General features: G+C 35.8%; 2 protein-coding genes across 2 annotated transcripts; both read right to left on the bottom strand.

Annotated features, from left to right (window-relative positions):
- Positions 1-112: 112 nt before the first annotated feature.
- Positions 113-5,819, bottom strand: LOC116030172. The gene is made up of 9 exons (XM_031272339.1): positions 5,481-5,819; positions 4,948-5,210; positions 4,623-4,834; positions 4,032-4,299; positions 3,494-3,706; positions 2,145-2,306; positions 1,829-2,040; positions 1,485-1,752; positions 113-713 (listed from the first exon to the last, which is right to left on the bottom strand). The coding sequence occupies exons 1-9, from the start codon at positions 5,572-5,574 to the stop codon at positions 423-425; spliced, it is 1,983 nt and encodes a 660-aa protein (XP_031128199.1). The 5' UTR covers positions 5,575-5,819; the 3' UTR covers positions 113-422.
- A 3,630-nt stretch (positions 5,820-9,449) lies between these two features.
- Positions 9,450-16,524, bottom strand: LOC116030173. Its single transcript, XM_031272340.1, has 9 exons — positions 16,284-16,524; positions 15,624-15,886; positions 15,322-15,533; positions 14,883-15,150; positions 13,386-13,605; positions 12,047-12,210; positions 11,746-11,957; positions 11,307-11,574; positions 9,450-9,850 (listed from the first exon to the last, which is right to left on the bottom strand). Exons 1-9 carry the CDS (start codon positions 16,375-16,377, stop codon positions 9,548-9,550), a joined length of 2,004 nt encoding a protein of 667 aa, XP_031128200.1. The 5' UTR covers positions 16,378-16,524; the 3' UTR covers positions 9,450-9,547.
- Between the last annotated feature and the right edge of the window lie 3,682 nt (positions 16,525-20,206).

The raw sequence follows: 20,206 nt of genomic DNA on the forward strand, positions 1-20,206 counted from the left end.
GAGATAAATCTCAACATCTATGACCTATAGTAAATAATTGTTAACAAGAACAAATCAATAATTACTCTTTTACGATGACTCACGTTGCTGAAAGACATAAGATAACAATTTGTGACGCAACAATAATATGTCACTTGACAATAATTGCACCGACCATACAATGTATACGGTAGTCACATCAAGAAAGTGTCACAATATTATATACTTCAATTAAACTCTCTAACTCTATGCATCAACTGGATGCAAATGCATATGACATATCTTCCTCTTAAATATTATTTACAACAATCATGACAGATTTTAATGTTCACCAAGCATTGCAGACTATTACCGATTACAGAAGTATAAAACCAAATGCAGTAGAGTATGCTAGGAACACAGAGGGATATGATGCAACTATGCAAGCATTGCAGATCAGAGATTTAAGTATGTAAAAGTGCCTTCACAATTTGATCTCCCATGGCGTCAACATAAGGGAACATGTGGCCTGCACCTGGGAGTTGATGATAATGAATCCATGGCAGTTTTTGAGCAATGTACCTTTGTAGAGTAACAGGTACAAGCCCATCCTCGTCGCCTTGCCACAGGTGAACTGAACCTTCATTGTTAGGGAATGGATTCTCCAGATCCATGGGGTCAAACTCCCATTTCCCAAACCCAACTATCAAGTCTCGGTGGAGAGACTCAAAGTCGCCTTGTTGATTCACTTGGTCCTGAAGTTCCACACAAAACAATTGCTCTCATGTTCTGCTAAATTAGCTGATAAAGATGTGAGGTTCTAGCCATCTTAGTGCATATTCTTGCCTGCTTATGGGAGAAAAAGGCTAAATTGGAGAAAAATCCTAGTCGGATTGGTCAGATTTTTTACTTGATAACCACAAAGTTACATGCTTGACTTTCAAGAGTTAATTATGGAAATGATTTCTTGACTATAACGAAATTAACAATTTGGTCATTGACTATTTTTATTGATAAATTAAGTGTTTCAACTTTAAAAATCTTAACTAATTTGGTCATCTGTTTGTTTTGGTATTAGACCTCCGTTAACTCGAGAGTCGAGATCGAATTGGTAATTTTGCTATAGTCAAATGACTATTTTAGTAATTAACTTTCTAGAGAAAATAATGCATGTAATGACTAAAATGGTCCGTTGACTATATCAAAATTATCAATTTGGTCCCGAGTAAACGGATGTTTAACAACAAAACAAACAAAAAATCAAATTGGTTAAAATTTTTAAAGTTGATGGACTTAATTGGTAAAAAAAAATAGTCTAAGGAACAAATCGATAATTTCGCTATAGTCAATGAACTATTTTTCTAATTAACTTGACTTTGAAGATAAGTAGTTTATCAACCTTCTTGATTTGAGCCAATCACTTATGAACAACCTAAACTGATTAGGTTGCATAACAAATTTACTCAATGTACACCCTATAGTGGTTGTGGTTTTCTGTCACTCGAAGAAACAGGCTAAATTCTAACCTGATACTTCTCTCTTGCGGAAAGATACTCGGCCATCACTTCTATGTCTTGCGGATTAAGCAGACTAGGCTCATAAGCGGTATAACTCAACGCAGGAAAAAGCTTTTGAGTGTTCCACCAGTAGGTGAGCCATGGAAAATAGTGAGAAACACGGAGAGCCCATTGATCCTGGGGAAGTTGACTGTCATATGCTTGCTTAGACAAGTTTCTTGGAAAACCAGGCCACCAGTAATTCACAGCTGGTGATAAAAGTACTGCTCCTGCCAATCTGTTTATAAACACAAACACTTGAATATCGATTTTGCCTTTTTTTTTTTTTTTTTGTGGATCAAAATGGAGCATACCTATGAGGGATGTACTTGAGACAGCTCCAGACACCTTGACCACCCATGGAAAATCCAACAACATAGAATTTTGAACCTAGTTCCAACTGATCAGCAAGCTCCTGGATGTCCAAAGCTATGCTCTTCTCTTTTTGTTTTGGATTAGGATCGCTTTCTCCATACCCTGGTCTATCAAATGACACGATGTAGATTCCTAAACTTTCAATCAAATTCTGCAGATCAGATCAGAAAAAAGTTTTAATTTAATTCAAACACAACTGGCATGGCCTTCAAAAAACACATTGGTAAAATCCAAAGCAAATAAAAGGAAGATTACAGGAGAGAGAGTGACAGCAACAGCAATATCATGCCTGCAACAATCGAAGCCATGAACAAACACCATCTTGTAGCTTGCTCTGTTTCTGGGAACACCATGCTCTTTGTAAGCCAAATGCCTTCCATCACTGAGTTTAATTCTGTGCGCTGTGACAGGAGGCCCATATTGTGAGCCACATGTGATGGGAGGAGGCGGTGTAATTTCGCGATAAGCCCATGCCAAGAACCCCACACAACAAATTGCAAATAATTTTCTCAACAACCCTGAAATATTCTCATTCAAATTGTAACACAATCAGAAAACCAGTAGAAATTGACACTCGAGATGGAAAAATCAAGAAACGAATTTTTGTAGATTTAAGAAGAAAGCAAGTCCCACCTGAAGAAATGAACATAGAAGTCTTCTCTTTAGGTTTTCTGGTGTGAGATCTTGCTGAAGGTGCAGAAAGTTTCATACTTGTTCCAGCAGCCATTGAAGTCGATCTATCTTTGAAACTTGCAAGGAAAACCAACTACTATATATAGTCTATAGGCCAACAGATATAGGAGTAATTATGAAACTGTACGAAATAACGAATGGCTGAAAATGAATCACAGCTATTTGGCACTGCAACCAATCCTCGGCAAAGTTGACTATTGCCATGAAAAGGTTCCTGGAATGCATGAAACAGGATTGGGTATGTTTGTCGTTCGCCGAGCAAAGGGAAAATTGGGTAATAGTAGAATTCATTTTGATCATACTCACTTTTCGTACCTAAATATCATTGGCGTTGCACTTTTTGTTCCTGAGTTATACTAATTGCAAATTTTGTCTCTAAGTTATCATTACTTTGCCTTGATCTTTTATATTTAATAAAACATTTTAACTGTTTGTCATACTTTCCTCCACATTTTTTATGATATTCTCACTATTGCTGCGTATCTAAAAAAATTACCACTATAACTCTACGAGTTACCAAAAAATATAAATTTTCAGCACTTTGAAAATGCTACCTGATCGAACTCGTGAAATCAAAAGTGACAATTAATTTACATTTTTTAAATAAAAGTTTATTGACCGCATATAAACTAAATAACACAAAATTTAAAATTGTAGATTTAAATCAACCTCAATTGTAAATAACTTGCTCAAAATCATTCTTATCATGACAGATTATAATGTTCACCAAGCATTGCAGACTATTACCAATTACAGAAGTATAAAACCAAACGCAGTAAAGTATGCTAGGAACAGAGAGGGATGCAACTATGCAAGCATTACAGATCAGAGATCTAAGTATGTAAAAGTGCCTTCACAATTTGATCTCCCATGGCGTCAACATATGGGAACATGTGGCCTGCACCCGGGAGTTCATGATAATGAATCCATGGCAGTTTTTGAGCAATGTACCTTTGTAGAGTAACAGGTACAAGCCCATCCTCGTCCCCTTGCCACAGGTGAACTGAACCTTCATTGTTAGGGAATGGATTCTCCAGATCCATGGGATCAAACTCCCATTTCCCAAACCCGACTATCATGTCTCGGTGGAGAGATTCGAATTCGCCTTGCGGTTTTACTTGAGCCTGAAGTTCCACACACAACAAGATTAAGACACATTAGCAAACAATTGCTGTCATGTTCTGCTAAAAATTAGGGGCAACCTCAGCCAATTTGGTCAGGTTGTTGATTTTGTAACTACAAGGTTACAAGTTTAACTCTGGCTATGAGTGGTTTATTGGTTTTCTTGATTTGAGCCAATCTGTTATAGGCAAGGCAACTTAGATCGGTTTACCTTTTGTGGTCATTTGGCGACTAAATCACAAGATGAAATTTAGTCAATACACAGCCTAAGGTAGTGGCAATGGATTTTGCTAGTCATTCAATTCAAGAAACAGACTAAATTCTAACCTGATACTTCTCTCTTGCGGGAAGATACTTGGTCATCACTTGTATGTCTTGTGGATTAAACAGACTAGGCTCATAAGCTGCAACACTCGAGGCAGGAAAAAGCTTTTGAGTGTTCCACCAGTAGGTGAGCCATGGAATATAGTGAGAAACACGGAGAGTCCATTGATCCTGGGGAAGTTGACTGTCATATGCTTGCTTAGACAAGTTTCCTGGAAAACCAGGCCACCAGTAATTCACAACTGGTGTTAAAAGTACTGCTCCTGCCAATCTGTTTATAAACACAAACACTTCAATATGGATGAAACTAATCAAGATTGACTAAAAAAATGAAAATTTAAAGAAGAGAATATGTTCAAGACAATAAATAGGCTGAACTTTACTAGGAATATTCCACATTTCAATCCCTTATATATGTAATAATATGAATGCAGAATATTGAGCTCTGGTGGCCTTTGGGCACCCAACACTGGTCCTACTATCTAATAGGTCGCAGGTCGCGAAGCCACTTTAATTTTTGCTTATAATCTTATTGAGGTGAGGGGACCGCAATACGAGGGATTTGACTTTTTATGGGCAAAAAATGGAGCATACCTATGAGGGATGTACTTGAGACAGCTCCAGACAACTTGACCACCCATGGAAAATCCAGCAACATAGAATTTTGAACCTAGTTCCAACTGATCAGCAAGCTCCTGGATATCGAAAGCTATGCTCTTTTCTTTTCGGTTTGGATTAGGATCGCTTTCTCCATAGCCTGGCCTATCAAATGACACGATGTAGATTCCTAGGCTTTCAATCAAATTCTGCAGATCAGAAAAAAGTTTTAATTCAAACACAACTGACATGGCCTTCAAAGGGACACAGAAAACACATTGGTAAAATGACTAAAATCCAAAGCAAAGAGAAGGAACATTACAGGAGAGAGAGTGACAGCAATAGCAACATCATGCCTGCAACAATCGAAGCCATGAACAAACACCATCTTGTAGTTTGCTCTGTTTCTGGGAACACCATGCTCTTTGTAAGCCAAGTGTCTTCCATCACTGAGTTTAATTCTGGGCGCTGTGACAGGAGGCCCATCCGGTGAGCCACATGTCTTGGGAGGGGGCGGTGTAATTTCACGATAAGCCCATGCCAAGAACCCCACACAACAAATTGCTAATACATTTCTCAACAATCCTGAAATATTCTCATTCAAATTGTAACACAATCAGAAAACTTGACAGTTCTGAGATTCAAATCTAAATTGCATCTTCTTCCCCCATCCCATCTATCAAGAATCTGGAAAGCCTTAATTATCTAATGCAATCAAATCTATGAGCTTAAGAGCACCCAAGAACCTCTGTTTTCTACAGAAATTTACAATACAGGTTCAAATTTGACAGTTGAGACGGAAAAATCAAGAATTGAATTTTTGGATGAAAAATTTAAGAAGAAAGCAATCCCCACCTGAAGAAAGGAACATACAAGTCTTCTCCTTAGGTCTTCTGGTGTGAGATCTTGCTGAAGCTGCAGAAACTTTCCTACTTGCTCCAGCAGCCATTGATGTCGATCTATCTTTGCAACTTGCAAGGAAACCAACTAATATAGTCTATACTCTTTTAATAGGCCAACAGATCTAGGAGTAACTATCAAACGGTATGAACGAACGGCTGAAAATGAATTACGGGGATTTGGCACTGCAACCGATGCTCGGCAAAGTTGACTATTGCCAACAAATATATACTCCGTAGTAGAAATTCCATGGGAGTCGAGCTTCCTGGAATGCATGAAACAGGATTGGGAACGCTTGTCATTCGCCAACCAAATAGTAATAATAAAATAAGACTGATAATTTTAAAATAAAATAAAGGGGAAAATACTAAGTACAGCGTTGTGTTTACGTTATCGCATTAGTCAACCGCCGTGCCTCACTGCCTTGTTTTCAACCCACTCAAAACAATTTCAGGTTGGGCGTAGGGGACGGAGACAGCAAAAATAATTTTAACAAAATTTACTATGTCAGTGGATATTAATATTAATTGTATCTTTTCGATACATACCATACAGAGTTTATTATCAAAATACTCCCTCGACTATTACAAAATTAGTAATTTGGTCATTGACAATTTTTTGTACTTAATTAAGTCCCTCGATTTTGAAAATTTTAACCAATTTAGTCATTCGTTTATTTTGCCGTTAAACATCCATAAAAATCAGAACCAAATTGGTAATTTTGCTATAATCAAGAGACCAAATTGGTAATTTTACTATAGTCAAGGGACCATTTTAGTGAAAAATTAATTACTAATTTGGTCCCTTGACTATAGAAAAATTACCAATTTGATCCCTTGACTATAGAAAAATTACCAATTTGATCATGATTTAACGAATGTTTAAAGACAAAATAAACGGAGGACAAAATTAGTTAAAATTTTCAAAGTCGATGGACTTAATTGGACACAAAAAATTATTGAGGACCAAATTGGTAATTTCGCAATAATCGAATGACCATTTCTATAATAAACTCTATCATACATAATTGTGTCAATTATTGTTAATAATGATTTATAATTGCATTCTATGCAATAATGTATGAAATATATAATTATATGAGTATGATGGTGCCGATAATTACTTGAAAAAAATTTACACATGGCGGTAAATCAACTTAAGTTATCCATAGTTGATCGGTTCACACAAAAAGTCAACAAACTGCTCATATTGAGACTCAAACTTGTAACCATGTAATTACCAAGTTAACTATATGATCAACTTAGTATTGCCCCTAAATTATCATTGTTTTCTCATATAAAAAGTTATCAACTATTTTTGTCAAAAATAATTTTTTAATAATTAATTAATATTTATTTTATTGAATATATATATATATATATATATATATATATATATATATATATATATATATATATATATATATATAATTTTGGGGTAGGGGCTGCTCTGCCCCTACTTTTAGGTATTTTTCAAATCTTTTTTTTTTTTTTAAATACTTAAGTGATTATAATTTCACCATATTAATATTGAGCTCACAGGATCACACTAGAGTCACTTCAGATGTAAATCGCAAGCTGCGCAATCAGCTTACCGATCAAAGTCATCAGCCCCTAGTATTATAGTGTCTCAGGCGCTGTCTTGACTAAAGTTGGCAAGGTAATCGACACACAGATTTCCTTTGCGAAAAACATGGTTAATTTCACATTCTTGTATTTACCTCGTGATAACTCTGCAATCCACAATCAAGGTTCGGCTTCCAGTCAGGGCTCACCGTTTCCCTTGATGGTATAAACCACCACTTATGAATTCATTTCCACCATGACTTTATCCATGCCCCTGTAAATTAAACCATTAGATTTGAAATTAAAGATCTCACCAAACAACACTTTTTTTCGTATTAATAAAATGATAATATATTAATAATTAGTCAGTGTTGGCAAACAATTAAAAATAATGTAATATTGATTAGTATGGTATTTTTCTCTTAAGAACTGCTATCAATGCTGACCAAATTGATGTCTGATCAAACCCCATTCGTTGGGCATGCATGGGAAATAGGATGATAGATCAAGAAATTATTTGATTAATATTGACCGTGCAACTAAGTCATAGTAACATACATTATGGCATTATTACTTATGTAATAATTGGCTAGCTAATTCATAACATATAGCCCATCTACTCATTATAAAAATGTAAAAGAAGATTGGATTAAAAACTGTTGGGGGTTCACAAACAAATTTATTCACAAACAAGTCTAAGGTTTGTAGGGACTTTCAATTCCTTGCACGACCTTTTGAAAACTTTTCAAAAAGATCAGTAATTGGTTCATATAATTAATTATCACTCTGTATTCTAACTCGTGCTAATTTCGAATGAAGAAGTAACTCATAAACAATAGAAGAAAGTAAAAATAGAAAAAAAAATTGAAAAAATGAACTGAAATACGCAGGTGGAAGGTGATATATTTAACTTTCCGTCCAACAAGCATGTTGGATGGCAAATAGCAATACCTACCCTTTTAACTTTTTACCTACCAGTCAATTCGATTTTACTGTCCAACATTTTAATTCAGTCCAACGCACTACAGTTGGACGAAAAATCTGTCTAAACTTTTCATCCATTTGTCTTTAATCTTTAATGACGAAAAGTTGAGATTTTTAACAAAATATCGATCAACATTGTTGTTAGATGGAAATGTTGTAGTGGGAGAACGAACTAACTCTAATATATGCTTATGTTTATAGATGTCATTTTATATGTTAATACTTAATAATATATGCATGATGATTGTATTAGCTTGCAATTGTTGAGTCTAATTTTATATACCATTGACCAATTAAACACTTTCAACAATGATGTTCCTAGAGAGTTGCCCCGGCCGGGGGACTGGAAATTATGAAATTTCATGGAACAAGAAGCAAAAGAATGAGCACGGCATGCAGAATAATATTATTTATATTTATGGTCCAACATTATTGTTTTTAGAGTACATAGGTAGACGCCGGTAACTATGGCTATTGCCCCTTCATCCACTTGAGGTCTTGAGCGACTGGATCCATATAAGTTGAATTTATGCATTATTTAGAGTAATTTTAATAAATAATTTGTGTAAATAAATAAAATTTTCTTGTTGATTTTATTAGAAAGATCGCATTTATGGTTTCGTAGTGTTTTTATATTCTTTAATAATTACGGAGTATTTTTTATCAAGTAGTATTTTATATGCACCATGCGTAAAAATATATGTTCAATATTAATTTTTTTAAATAATTGTGTGTGCGCTATATATATATATATATATATATATATATATATATATATATATATATATATATATATATATATATATATATATATATATATTGCAGTATCTGTTCATAAATACTTTCTCAAGTTATTGAAGCACACAGAGTCCATATCGCCTCCGCCTCCACTAAAATTCAAACCCACAACCTTCCTTATGAGGGGCAACCCAAAACCTTCCTTATGAGTGAGAAACTTGGTGCTACTGGATCACAAGGTCCTTGGCAGATTGAGACTGATATAACATTTATTACTAACTAATTAAATCAATAAGTTTTTGAATTAAATATATTGCTAGACCCATTTGGTAGACTAGACATTAGTTAGACATTAATTACAAGAAAGATTTGACTAATTTAGCATTAAATGATGAGGCCCCAAAGCGGTGTCCTTAGCTGTGCAATTATTTTAAGGGAATAAATAATTCATTTTAAGCTTTTATATTAGGGCGTAGCGATTGTGTGACTTTCTTTGGAGATTCGCCAGCTAAAGAGAGGAATATGAGTTAGTTCATACAACATTTTTTGTCCAGAATACAAAAATGTGATTGTTACTTACACGCTTCAATTAATGTTAATAAGAAATTAAACGATAGCCCAGTGGGAACAAAAATAGTTATACCACAAAATCTTTTGTAACATTAAGAAAAACATTACATCTTCAAGAAATGCAAAGGTAAGCAAAAGAGGTGGATGAAGTACAGCAATGAACATCTACGGACTGTTCTCTCCAATTAAAAGGGACTTAACAATTCTGTCAGCCATTCCATAGGCATGAGGGAACAAGTGACCGGCACCCTGAAGCTCATGGTAGTGAATCCATGGAAGCTGTTGAGTGATGTATCTTTGCACAGCAATGGGTACAAGACAGTCCTCTTCACCATGCCACAGGTGAACAGATCCTTCTCCGTTAGGGAATGGGTTCTTTAGATCGGTCGGGCCAAACTCCCAGGTCCCAAAGCCAACTATCAAGTCGCGGTGGAGAGACTCGAATTCCCCTTGTTGTCTCACCTGTGCCTAAATATTGCCAGCAAAGACAGAGGACCAGGTGGTTAAAACTAGTAGGAATATAAGAATTCGGTAATGTAGATAAAAAATGACATGAAGAAGTCTCTTGATCAAATGTTATCTTCCCTCTAACGTACTGCATTTTTGAATGTACAGATCAAGTATCTGAAGAAAGAACATCAAGCAATATCTATATGCATACTCATTCTCCAGTTGTCACCAGAGAATTACAGGGTACAAAGACGCAAAGTGCAAACATATGAATCATTAAGGTACCCTGAATTTCAGACAGTAAGTGCACTTGCTTCTTCTTCTTTTTTTTTTTTTTTGGGTAACGAAGGAAACCCGCAGCCACTACCCGATGATGTGCATTGGGTAACCCAGCATTATGACCCTAGCCAACAAAGGACCACAAGGAGGTAAACTAGCCTAAGTTGCCCATAGTTGACTGGCTCAAACCAAAAAGGCCAATAGGCCGCTTCCTCTGGGAGTTACTTGTAACTTTGTGGTTACTAAGTCAACAGTCAAACCAACTTAGCTGGAGTTGCCACAGGGCACTTGCTTCTGGATTGCCTACTAGAGGTCCTCAAATTATTGAGAGCTTTCTCATCACCTGCAGGATCTAGTGACAGCTTTAATTTAATCTGTCTCCATGTCAAAGTATCATGGCAGACCCTGATCTTTTTACAGTAATGACACTTTCAACAAGCCCCATTAGTTTTGCTAGATGGTGGTCATGATAACAACATAGGATTTGCATTTGACAGCATTTAATTTAATACAAAATCTCCCATCCACAAAAAGGATGCTCTTCCATGTTAAAATATATTGAGAAGTACTTTGTAATACATATTGCATAACCTTGTAATTAATCTCATAAGAAAGCCATCAAGTTTTCATGGAGTAAAATATCATTTGTTACAAAAAACTCAACTTAATCAACCCCGAGAAACTAATAATGTAAATTATTTTAGATTCTCTGCATATATCTCTGTATTCCAGCAAAAGGAAGTCCATTTTTACATTAATTAAAGGAGAGGAAAATGAATAAGGAATAATCATATCCTAGAAGGTAGCATTAACTTTCTACTATGACGTGACATACTTCAAGCAATGAAACTGGTATAGCTTTATAGATATTGAAGCAAAATCTTCATCAGTTAGAGATCTTAGTGAAGAAGTAATTCATCATAATTCATAACCTGCAAATATATTATCAAGGCCAGAAAAGAAAACTGGAAAAGTAAAAAATGTTTTTTCATTCCTATTATTATTATTGTTGTTGTTGTTATGCATAAAATGGAATCAGTAATGAATTTATTGTGTTTGATGGATCAAAGTAATCTTGCTAGTGAAACAAAGGCAATAGTGCAATCTACTTTCAAGACAATGGCAATAAAACTTGGGATGGAGAGTTCATTCACAGTGCCAAAATTTGAGAATTATAGTAGGGTGAAGCAATTACCATGTAATCCACTACTCGGGGAATAATATTAGGCAGTAATTCTATGTCTTGAGAAGAAAGATTATCCTGGCTGTGAGCTGAAACACTTAGAGCAGGAAAGTACTTTCGGGTTTCCCACCAGTGTATAAGCCATGGAGCATAGTGAGCAACACCTAGAGCCCACTGATCCTTGGGAATGTGCTTAGAGAACCCGTGTTTGGATAAGTTTGCAGGAATGTTTGGCCACCAGTGGTTGATGACGGGAGCTATAAGAGATGCTCCAGCCAATCTATCACAAGTTAAAAACCGAAACACTCAAAAATGAATGAAACTGATTCCAGATTGTCTAGACAAGACCAAGAATATGACAAAAACTAGACAAGGATTTAAACTTTTTAAATGCCACCAAGTAAATTTACTCTCCTCGTCCTTTGTCTATGCGATATTGTAATGTACATACCTATGAGGGATGTACTTGAGACAGGTCCAAACCACCTGCCCACCCATGGAAAATCCCACAACATAGAATTTTGAACCTAATCCCAACGCATCAGCGAGCTCCTCTATATCTAAAGCTATGCCCTTTTCAGTGCGTTTTGGATTGGGATCACTTTCTCCATAACCAGGTCTGTCAAAGGAAACAACATAGACTCGCAAACTCTCAATAACATCCTACACAAAAACGATTCGTTGCAGCTATTATGAACTAGGAGGGCTGAAAACTGAAAAGGATTAAAACGTTATAAGTTAAGGAACATTACTGGAGATAGATTATTGGCAATAGCGGGATCATGCCTGCAAGAATCATATCCATGAACATAGACTATCTTATATGTTGCTTTATCTTTGGGCACACCGTGTTCCTTGTAAGCCAGGTATCTTCCATCACTAAGTTTAATTCTTGGAGCTGTGATAGGAGGCCCATCTGGTGAGCCACACAGCTTGGGCGCAGGAGGCCGAGTTGCCTGATAAGCCCATGCCAAAAATCCTATGAAGGAAACCAGCAATGTTTTCCCAAATAATCCTGAAATGTTGAGATTCAATTATGAGATACTAAACTAAGAGGATTACACAATCTGATTTCACCCTCAAACAAAAAATTCACAAGTCCACAATTTTCACAACCTAAACAAAACCCATATTTGAAACTCCAGATACACACACAAATCACAATCAAGACCACATCTTTCTATCCGGAGCTAAGAAAGTATCATTCTTTAAATGTTGCCCATGCTCACACACTACATGGAAAGCCCTCTGCTCTCTAAATTTTGCTTTGCAGATTACAGCTAAACAACTCTTTTTGGCATCTGACCGTACGCTAAATTTCGATAGTTAAAGCGAATCTTGAAGTTAGAAAATTAAACAAGCACCTGAAGGAAGTGGAAGCGAAGTCTTTTTGCACAGATTTTCTAGTGTGGGCCCTGGCTGAAGCTGCTGAAATTTTCCTAGATGTTCCTGCTGCCATATTTTCAAGAACACAAACCCAAAACTCGAAGAATCAATAGGTTATTCAGTGGACCGTGCTCCACACAATGTGTGAAAAATAGTCTAATATACATTTTTATAACTTATAATGTATATTATTCTAACATATAATGTATCTTATTTTATTACGAAAATGTTATTATCTAATACATAATGTACATTATTTTAGCTCATAAAATTCAGTGACGATCCACATAACTGTGTGGACAATGTACATGTATGTTTTTCTTTCTTTAACAATATCTTTAAGAGTTTAATTGTACTTTTTAAAAATTTAAGTGGCTAATTGATTTTTAGTGTAAAGTTTAAAAGCCTATTTTACCCTTTTCTCATAATCATTCAATCATCATCATACTAAAGTTGTACTATTAGACTTGCTTTGAGAAGGCACTTATAACATATTTATGCAACGTAGGAACGGAACCCACTGGGAACAAAACTAGTTATACAACAAAATCTTTTGTTACATTACATCTTCAAGAAATGCATAGGTAAGCAAAAGAGGTGGATGAAGTACAGCAATTAACATCTAGACACTGCTCTCTCCAATTAAAAGGGACTTAACGATTCTGTCAGCCATTCCATCGGCATGAGGGAACATGTGACCGGCACCCTGAAGCTCATGGTAGTGAATCCATGGAAGCTGTTGAGTGATGTATCTTTGCACAGCAACGGGTACAAGACGATCCTCTTCTCCATGCCACAGGTGAACAGAACCTTCTCCGTTAGGGAATGGGTTCTTTAGATCGGTAGGGCCAAACTCCCAGGTCCCAAAGCCAACTATCAAGTCGCGGTGGAGAGACTCGAATTCCCCTTGTTGTCTCACCTGTGCCTAAATATTGCCAACAAAGACAGAGGACCAGGTGGTTAAAACTAGTAGGAATATAAGAATTCGGTAATGTAGATAAAAAATGACATGAAGAAGTCTCTTGATCAAATGTTATCTTCCCTCTAACGTACTGCATTTTTGAATGTACAAATCAAGTATCTGAAGAAAAAACATCAAGCAATATCTATATCCATACTCATACTCCAGTTGTCACCAGAGAATTACAGGGTACAAAGACGCAAACTGCAAACATATGAATCATTAAGGTACCCAGAATTTCAGACAGTAAGGGCACTTGCTTCTTCTTTTTTTTTTTTTTTTTTTTTTTTTTTTTTGTGGGTGAAACCCGCATCCATTACCCATGCACTGGGCAAACCCCACATTGTGACCCTAGCTGCCAAAGGACCACAAGGAAGTAAACTAGCCTAAGTTGCCTATAATTGATTGGCTCAGAGTCTCGGACCAAGAAGGCCAATAGGTCGCTCCCTCTAAGAGTCACTTGTAACCTTGTGGTTACCAAGTCAACAGCCCGACCAACTTGGCTGGGGTTGCCCACATGGCACTTGCTTCTGGATTGCCTACTAGAGGTCCTTTGGTTATAAATAGCTTTCTCATCACCTGCGGGATCTAGTGACAGCTTTAATCTGTCTCCATATCAAAGTATCATGGCAGACCCTGATCATTTTACAGTAACGACACTTTCAACAAATCCCATTAGTTCGGCTAGATGGTGGTCATGATAACAACATAGGATTTGCATTTGACAGCATTTAGTTTAATACAAAATCTCCGATCCACAAAAAGGACACTCTTCCATACTAAAAATATATTGAGAAGTACTCTACATATTGCATAACCTTAGAATTAATCTGATAAGAAAGTCATCAAGTTTTCACAGAGTGAAAGATCATTTGCTACTAAAAACTCAACGTAATCAACCCCGAGAAATTAAAATCCGCCACTTATACTACAAAGTGACATACTTCAAGCAATGAAACGGGTATAGCTTTATAGATATTGAAGCCAAATCTTCATTAGTTAGAGACCTTAGTGAAGAAGTATTTTGTCATAGCCTGCAAATCTATTATCAAGGCCAGAAAAGAAAACTGGAAAAGTAAAAAAAATCTTTCTTCTTTCATATTATTATTGTTGTTGTTATGCATAAAATAGAATCAGTAATGAATTTATTCTGTTTGATGGATCAAAGTAATCTTGCTAGGCAATAGTGCAATCTACTTTCATGCCAATAGCAATAAAGCTTAGTAGGGTGAAGCAATTACCATGTAATCCACTCTTCGGGGATGAATTTTAGGCAGTAATTCTAAGTCATGTGAAGAAAGAATATCCCGGCTGTGAGCTGAAACACTTAAAGCGGGAAAGTACTTTTGGGTCTCCCACCAGTGTACAAGCCATGGAGCATAGTGAGCAACACCTAGAGCCCACTGATCCTGGGGAAGGTGTTTAGAGAAGCCTTGTTTGGATAAGTTTGCAGGAATGTTAGGCCACCAGTGGTTGATAACGGGAGCTATAAGAGATGCTCCAGCCAATCTGTCACAAGTTAAAAACCGAAACACTCAAAAATGAATGAAACTGATTCCGGATTGTCTAGACAAGACCAAGAATATGACAAAAACTAGACAAAGATTTAAACTTTTTAAATGCCACGAAGTAAATTCCCTCTCCTCGTCCATTGTCTATGCGATATTGTAATGTACATACCTATGAGGGATGTACTTGAGACAGGTCCAAACCACCTGCCCACCCATGGAAAATCCCACAACATAGAATTTTGAACCTAATCCCAGCGCATCAGCGAGCTCCTCTATATCTAAAGCTATGCCCTTTTCAGTGCGTTTTGGATTAGGATCACTTTCTCCATAACCAGGTCTGTCAAAGGAAACAATATAGACTCCCAAACTCTCAATAACATCCTGCACGAAAATAATTCGTTGCAGCTATTGTGAACTAGGAGGGGCTGAAAACTGAAAAGGATTCAAACATTATAAGTTAAGGAACATTACTGGGGATAGATTATTGGCAATAACAGCATCATGTCTGCAAGAATCAAATCCATGAACATAGACTATCTTATATGCTGCTTTATCTTTGGGCACACCGTGTTCCTTGTAAGCCAGGTATCTTCCATCACTAAGTTTTATTCTTGGAGCTGTGATAGGAGGCCCATCTGGTGAGCCACACAGCTTGGGCGCAGGAGGCCGAGTTGCCTGATAAGCCCATGCCAAAAATCCTATGAAGGAAACCAGCAATATTTTCCCAAATAATCCTGAAATGTTGAGATGCAATTATGATCTACCCAACTAAAGAGGATTACACAATCTGATTTCACCCTATATGTATCAAAACAAAAAATTCAAGCATTCAAGCATAAAACACAACAATTTTCACAACCTAAACAAAACCCATATTTGAAACTCCAGATACACACACAAATCACAATCAAGACTACAGCTTTCTATCCGGAACTAAGAAAGTATCATTCTTCACATGCCATGCTCACATACTACATGGAAAGCCCTCTGCTCTCTAAATTTTGCTTTGCAGATTAAAGCTAAAAAACTCTTTTTGGCATCTGACCGCACACTCGATTTCGATAGTTAAAGCGAATCTTGACCAACCAAGAACATTTAACATAGATTGAAGTTCGAAAATTAAAAAAGCACCTGAAGGAAGTGGAAGCGAAGTCTTTTGCTTAGATTTTCTAGTGTGAGACCTGGCTGAAGCTGCTGAAATTTTCCTGGATGTTCCTGCTGCCATCTTTTCAAGAACACAAACCCAAAACTCGAAGAATAATTGTTTTGTTAGTCAATATGCATAGAGATGTGTAGAAATATGAAAAGAATAGGGAATTAGGGAGGGAGATCTGGGTCTGCAAATTTCTTCAATTCTTTTTTTTTTTTTTTTTTTTTTTTTTTTGGGTCAAAATTTAAACTTTCTAATATTAACTGCGAATCGACGAATCTACTAAAAGAAAGGGACAAGTCCGCGTATCACAAAGCCTAATTCACCAACTATCATTCTGTGCTGTATTATTTGTTTCTTTTATAATTCACCTACATCATTCCTGAATTCACCTTTTAATTGTTCACTTAATTAGTTTTTTAATATATTTAATTAATAATTTATTTTTTAACTCATGATAAAATTAATTAATCCATGAATATAAAGAATTATATTTTCACCTTGTGAAATGAACAGGTAAATTTTGAGAGAAAAAAAAATAAAGAGAGGAGGAAAAACAAGGACAACACAATTTTTTTTGAATAAGGCATTCCTAGTCGGTAAATGGACAACCACATTTACAAATTCTTTAACAAACAAAAAGTTAGGGGGTGTCTTTCAAAAAAAAAAAAAAAAAGCTAAGGGGTGTATTCAATCATGACTTTTAAAATTTTTTAAAGACTTTTATACATTTTAAAAATTTGGAGATATTCAATTCAAACTTGTAGGAAGTCTTTAAAAGTAGACAGTATTCAATCAAGATTTTGAAAGTGTCTTTAAAAGTCATGTGATATTTGATTAAGACTTTTTAAAAGAGTTTAAACGTCATGTAGTATTCAAAAAGATATGAATTTGTGTAGACTTTTAATTTTAGGACTTTTGTAGACTTTCTCTTTTCAAATATAAATAATGAGTTAATACCCAATATAGTCCTCGACTATAGTGGTTTTACTCAATTTAGTCCTAAGTGACTTTTTGTGCTTAATTTAGTCCTTGACTTTGATGGTTTTACACAATTTAGTCCTTTGTTAGTAATTCTGTCAATGGACTGTTAAAAAAAGGGTTAACATGGTAATTTTCACTTCTTTCTTTTTTTTAATGGCCAGATTGCCTTCTTCTCCCCATTATTAACCTTGTTACCCAGGTACTGGAAGACGTCAAAAACTAAACAATAAACATGAAAAGCATTTGTATGTCAAAATGTAGTATTGGTAGCATCGGAAACTGAACAATAAACATGAAAATCAATTATTGTATATCAAAATGCAGTATTGGTAGTGGTGAATAGAAAATGGAGTAAACAAAAAACAAAAAAATGCATATTTCTTTCCAGAAAGATTAAGGAGTCGTCAGCCTTGAGCTTCCAAATCATTGCCCTTGTTTGGGTCCGTATCCACCCCGTCGGCGTCCATACCCTGCATTTTCACATACGCATCAACGGATTCGAACAACTCCAAATCAAAACCCTCCGGAAGCCCCAATTACTTCCTTCTATCTTCACCAAACGACACTGTCTAGTACTTGAATAACAAGGTTAACAATGGGGAGAAGATGGCAATCTGGCCATTATAAAAAAAAAAAAGAAAAAAAAAAAGAGAAATTACCATGTTAACCCTTCTTCTAACAGCCCATTGACGGAATTACTAACAAAGGACTAAATTGTGTAAAATCATCAAAGTCGAGGACTAAATTAAGCACAAAAAGTCACTTAGGACTAAATCGAGTAAAACCATTATAGTCGAGGACTATATTGGGTATTAACTCAATAAATAATTGAAATCCAACCTTTTAACTCCAAAATTTCAAAATTTTCCTTCTACCAACTCAATGAGGTGTTTGGTTCAATGGAAAATCTTTCCCATGGAAAAGGTTTTCTTAAAAGGGGAGGAAAATGATGTTTTATGTTGTTTGGTTGGATGAAAAATATTTTTCATTGTAATTCTATTTCCTAAAAGTGAAGGGAAACAAAATCATAGCAAAAGATTGTAATTCTATTTCCTGAGACTCAATCTCATGACCTCCCATATGGGAGAGTCACTACATGCCATCTGAGCACAAGGTGTTTGACACACATATATATAATTTATTATCACTATTATTGTTAATGACATATTGGTTTTTATATTCATAATTCCTTACCATTCCAAACTCAACCAAACAATAAAATTCATATTTCCAACAATTTCTTTTCCATTAATCAAACAATGAAATCTCTTTTTCTGGTAATTTCTTTTCCATAAAATTTAAATTTCATTTCTCTTCAAATATTGTTCAGCGAACGAATTGTTAAGATTTTGAAAATATTGAGCTATTCTAAAAATGTCATTAATGATGAGATCAAATGATGAGTCTAAATGTTATAAATGTAGGCTCTCAACAACTTAAAGCGTGCCCATCTATACTTGAATTCTGTCCAAATTTAATTATTTTATCTATTTTAGAGCTTCCCTAACTCCAAAGAACTTTACTGTTTAAAAATACATTTTCTAGCCAAAAATCTTGTGTTGAAGCGGCATAACTGTGGCCTTCTTAAGTGAGAGGTCACAGGTAGTATGTATGAATACATTATAACAGATAGCATTCAAAAAAAATACATTTTCTATATTTTAGATTTACTATTTTACCCGATTTATGTGGCCTCCAGGTTTGACTTTTGGCTAGGAGATTTTTAGACAAGGACAAAATGGGCCTTTATTTTCTAAAAAGAAATACAAAAATTCAATGGACTCATTTAAAATAATGGCCCAAAATAATTGCCCCAACCAAACCCAGAACATCGAGAAACTCAGAAGCAGAAAACATGCCGTTTAACACACATAATAATGTTTAAAAAAAAAAACACATAAATTAATTGAACCGACAAAATAAACAATTTCAGCAGTTCAATTAAAAATAAATGAGTTCTATATACATACTCTTCCTTCAATGACTGATTATTTTTTATGGAAAAATTGCACTAAAATGGCATTTTAAGTGACCATTTTGTGGTATAAATATCTGTGGGTCCACTTCCGATTTTGGGTCGGGTCAAAGTGAATTCGGGTTCTTCGTTCTTAGACGAAGAAATCGATATATTATACGCTCAAAATGGATAATGGGTGAATGAGAAATTGATTCTCAAAGTAGACCCATTTGAGGTGGAATTCAAGTGCGGAAAGCTTATGTAGCTTTGTCCCACATTGATTTGGAATGAACTTTTGCACCACTATATATACAAGAGTCTTTCATGACTATTTAACTTGTATAGCATAGATGCTCTCTCTCGCGCGCAGGGGAGGGTGCAAATCAAATTCCAAAGTTGAGTTCGAAAGGCTTGAACTCGTGTGCACGGGCACGAATGTCGTCCGAAAAGTGGCAGGCCTTGCGGGCTAAGTTATGCCATATTTTCGAACGAGTTTTCCATCTCAGACCACATACGAGTTTTCCATCTCAGACTCGAACCAAGTCTCTTACAAGGGCGATATCGCGCAGCCCCGGATCGACGTGCGCATTCGATGTCTCGCGGACCAATTTGCTGTCTCGATGCAGTGTGATGTCTCGAAGCTAGCACTTCTCGACGTCTCGCGGCACGAGCTATGTCTCGAAGGTACGCAGATATGAACGATGTCTTGAGGAGCGACTCTGGTGACCTCTCGTTTGCGACCGTTCACCTACTGGATCCGTTCAGAAATAACTCTTAATATTTCGGAGTTAATGTCATTAATTCCAATCTTTATTTCTGAGTTTATTTCTTGATTAAATGGATTAATAGTGGGTGTAAATAGGTTGCTAATGGGTGGAGGTTACAAATGGAAATTAAATGCCAGATTTAATGCAATGATCCCATCCTTCACTACATATTCGTTGTGAGCAGCAGGTTTGATAT

The sequence above is a fragment of the Ipomoea triloba genome, chromosome 9 (genome assembly GCF_003576645.1).
Source record: "Ipomoea triloba cultivar NCNSP0323 chromosome 9, ASM357664v1".
Classification (NCBI taxonomy): Eukaryota; Viridiplantae; Streptophyta; class Magnoliopsida; order Solanales; family Convolvulaceae; genus Ipomoea; species Ipomoea triloba.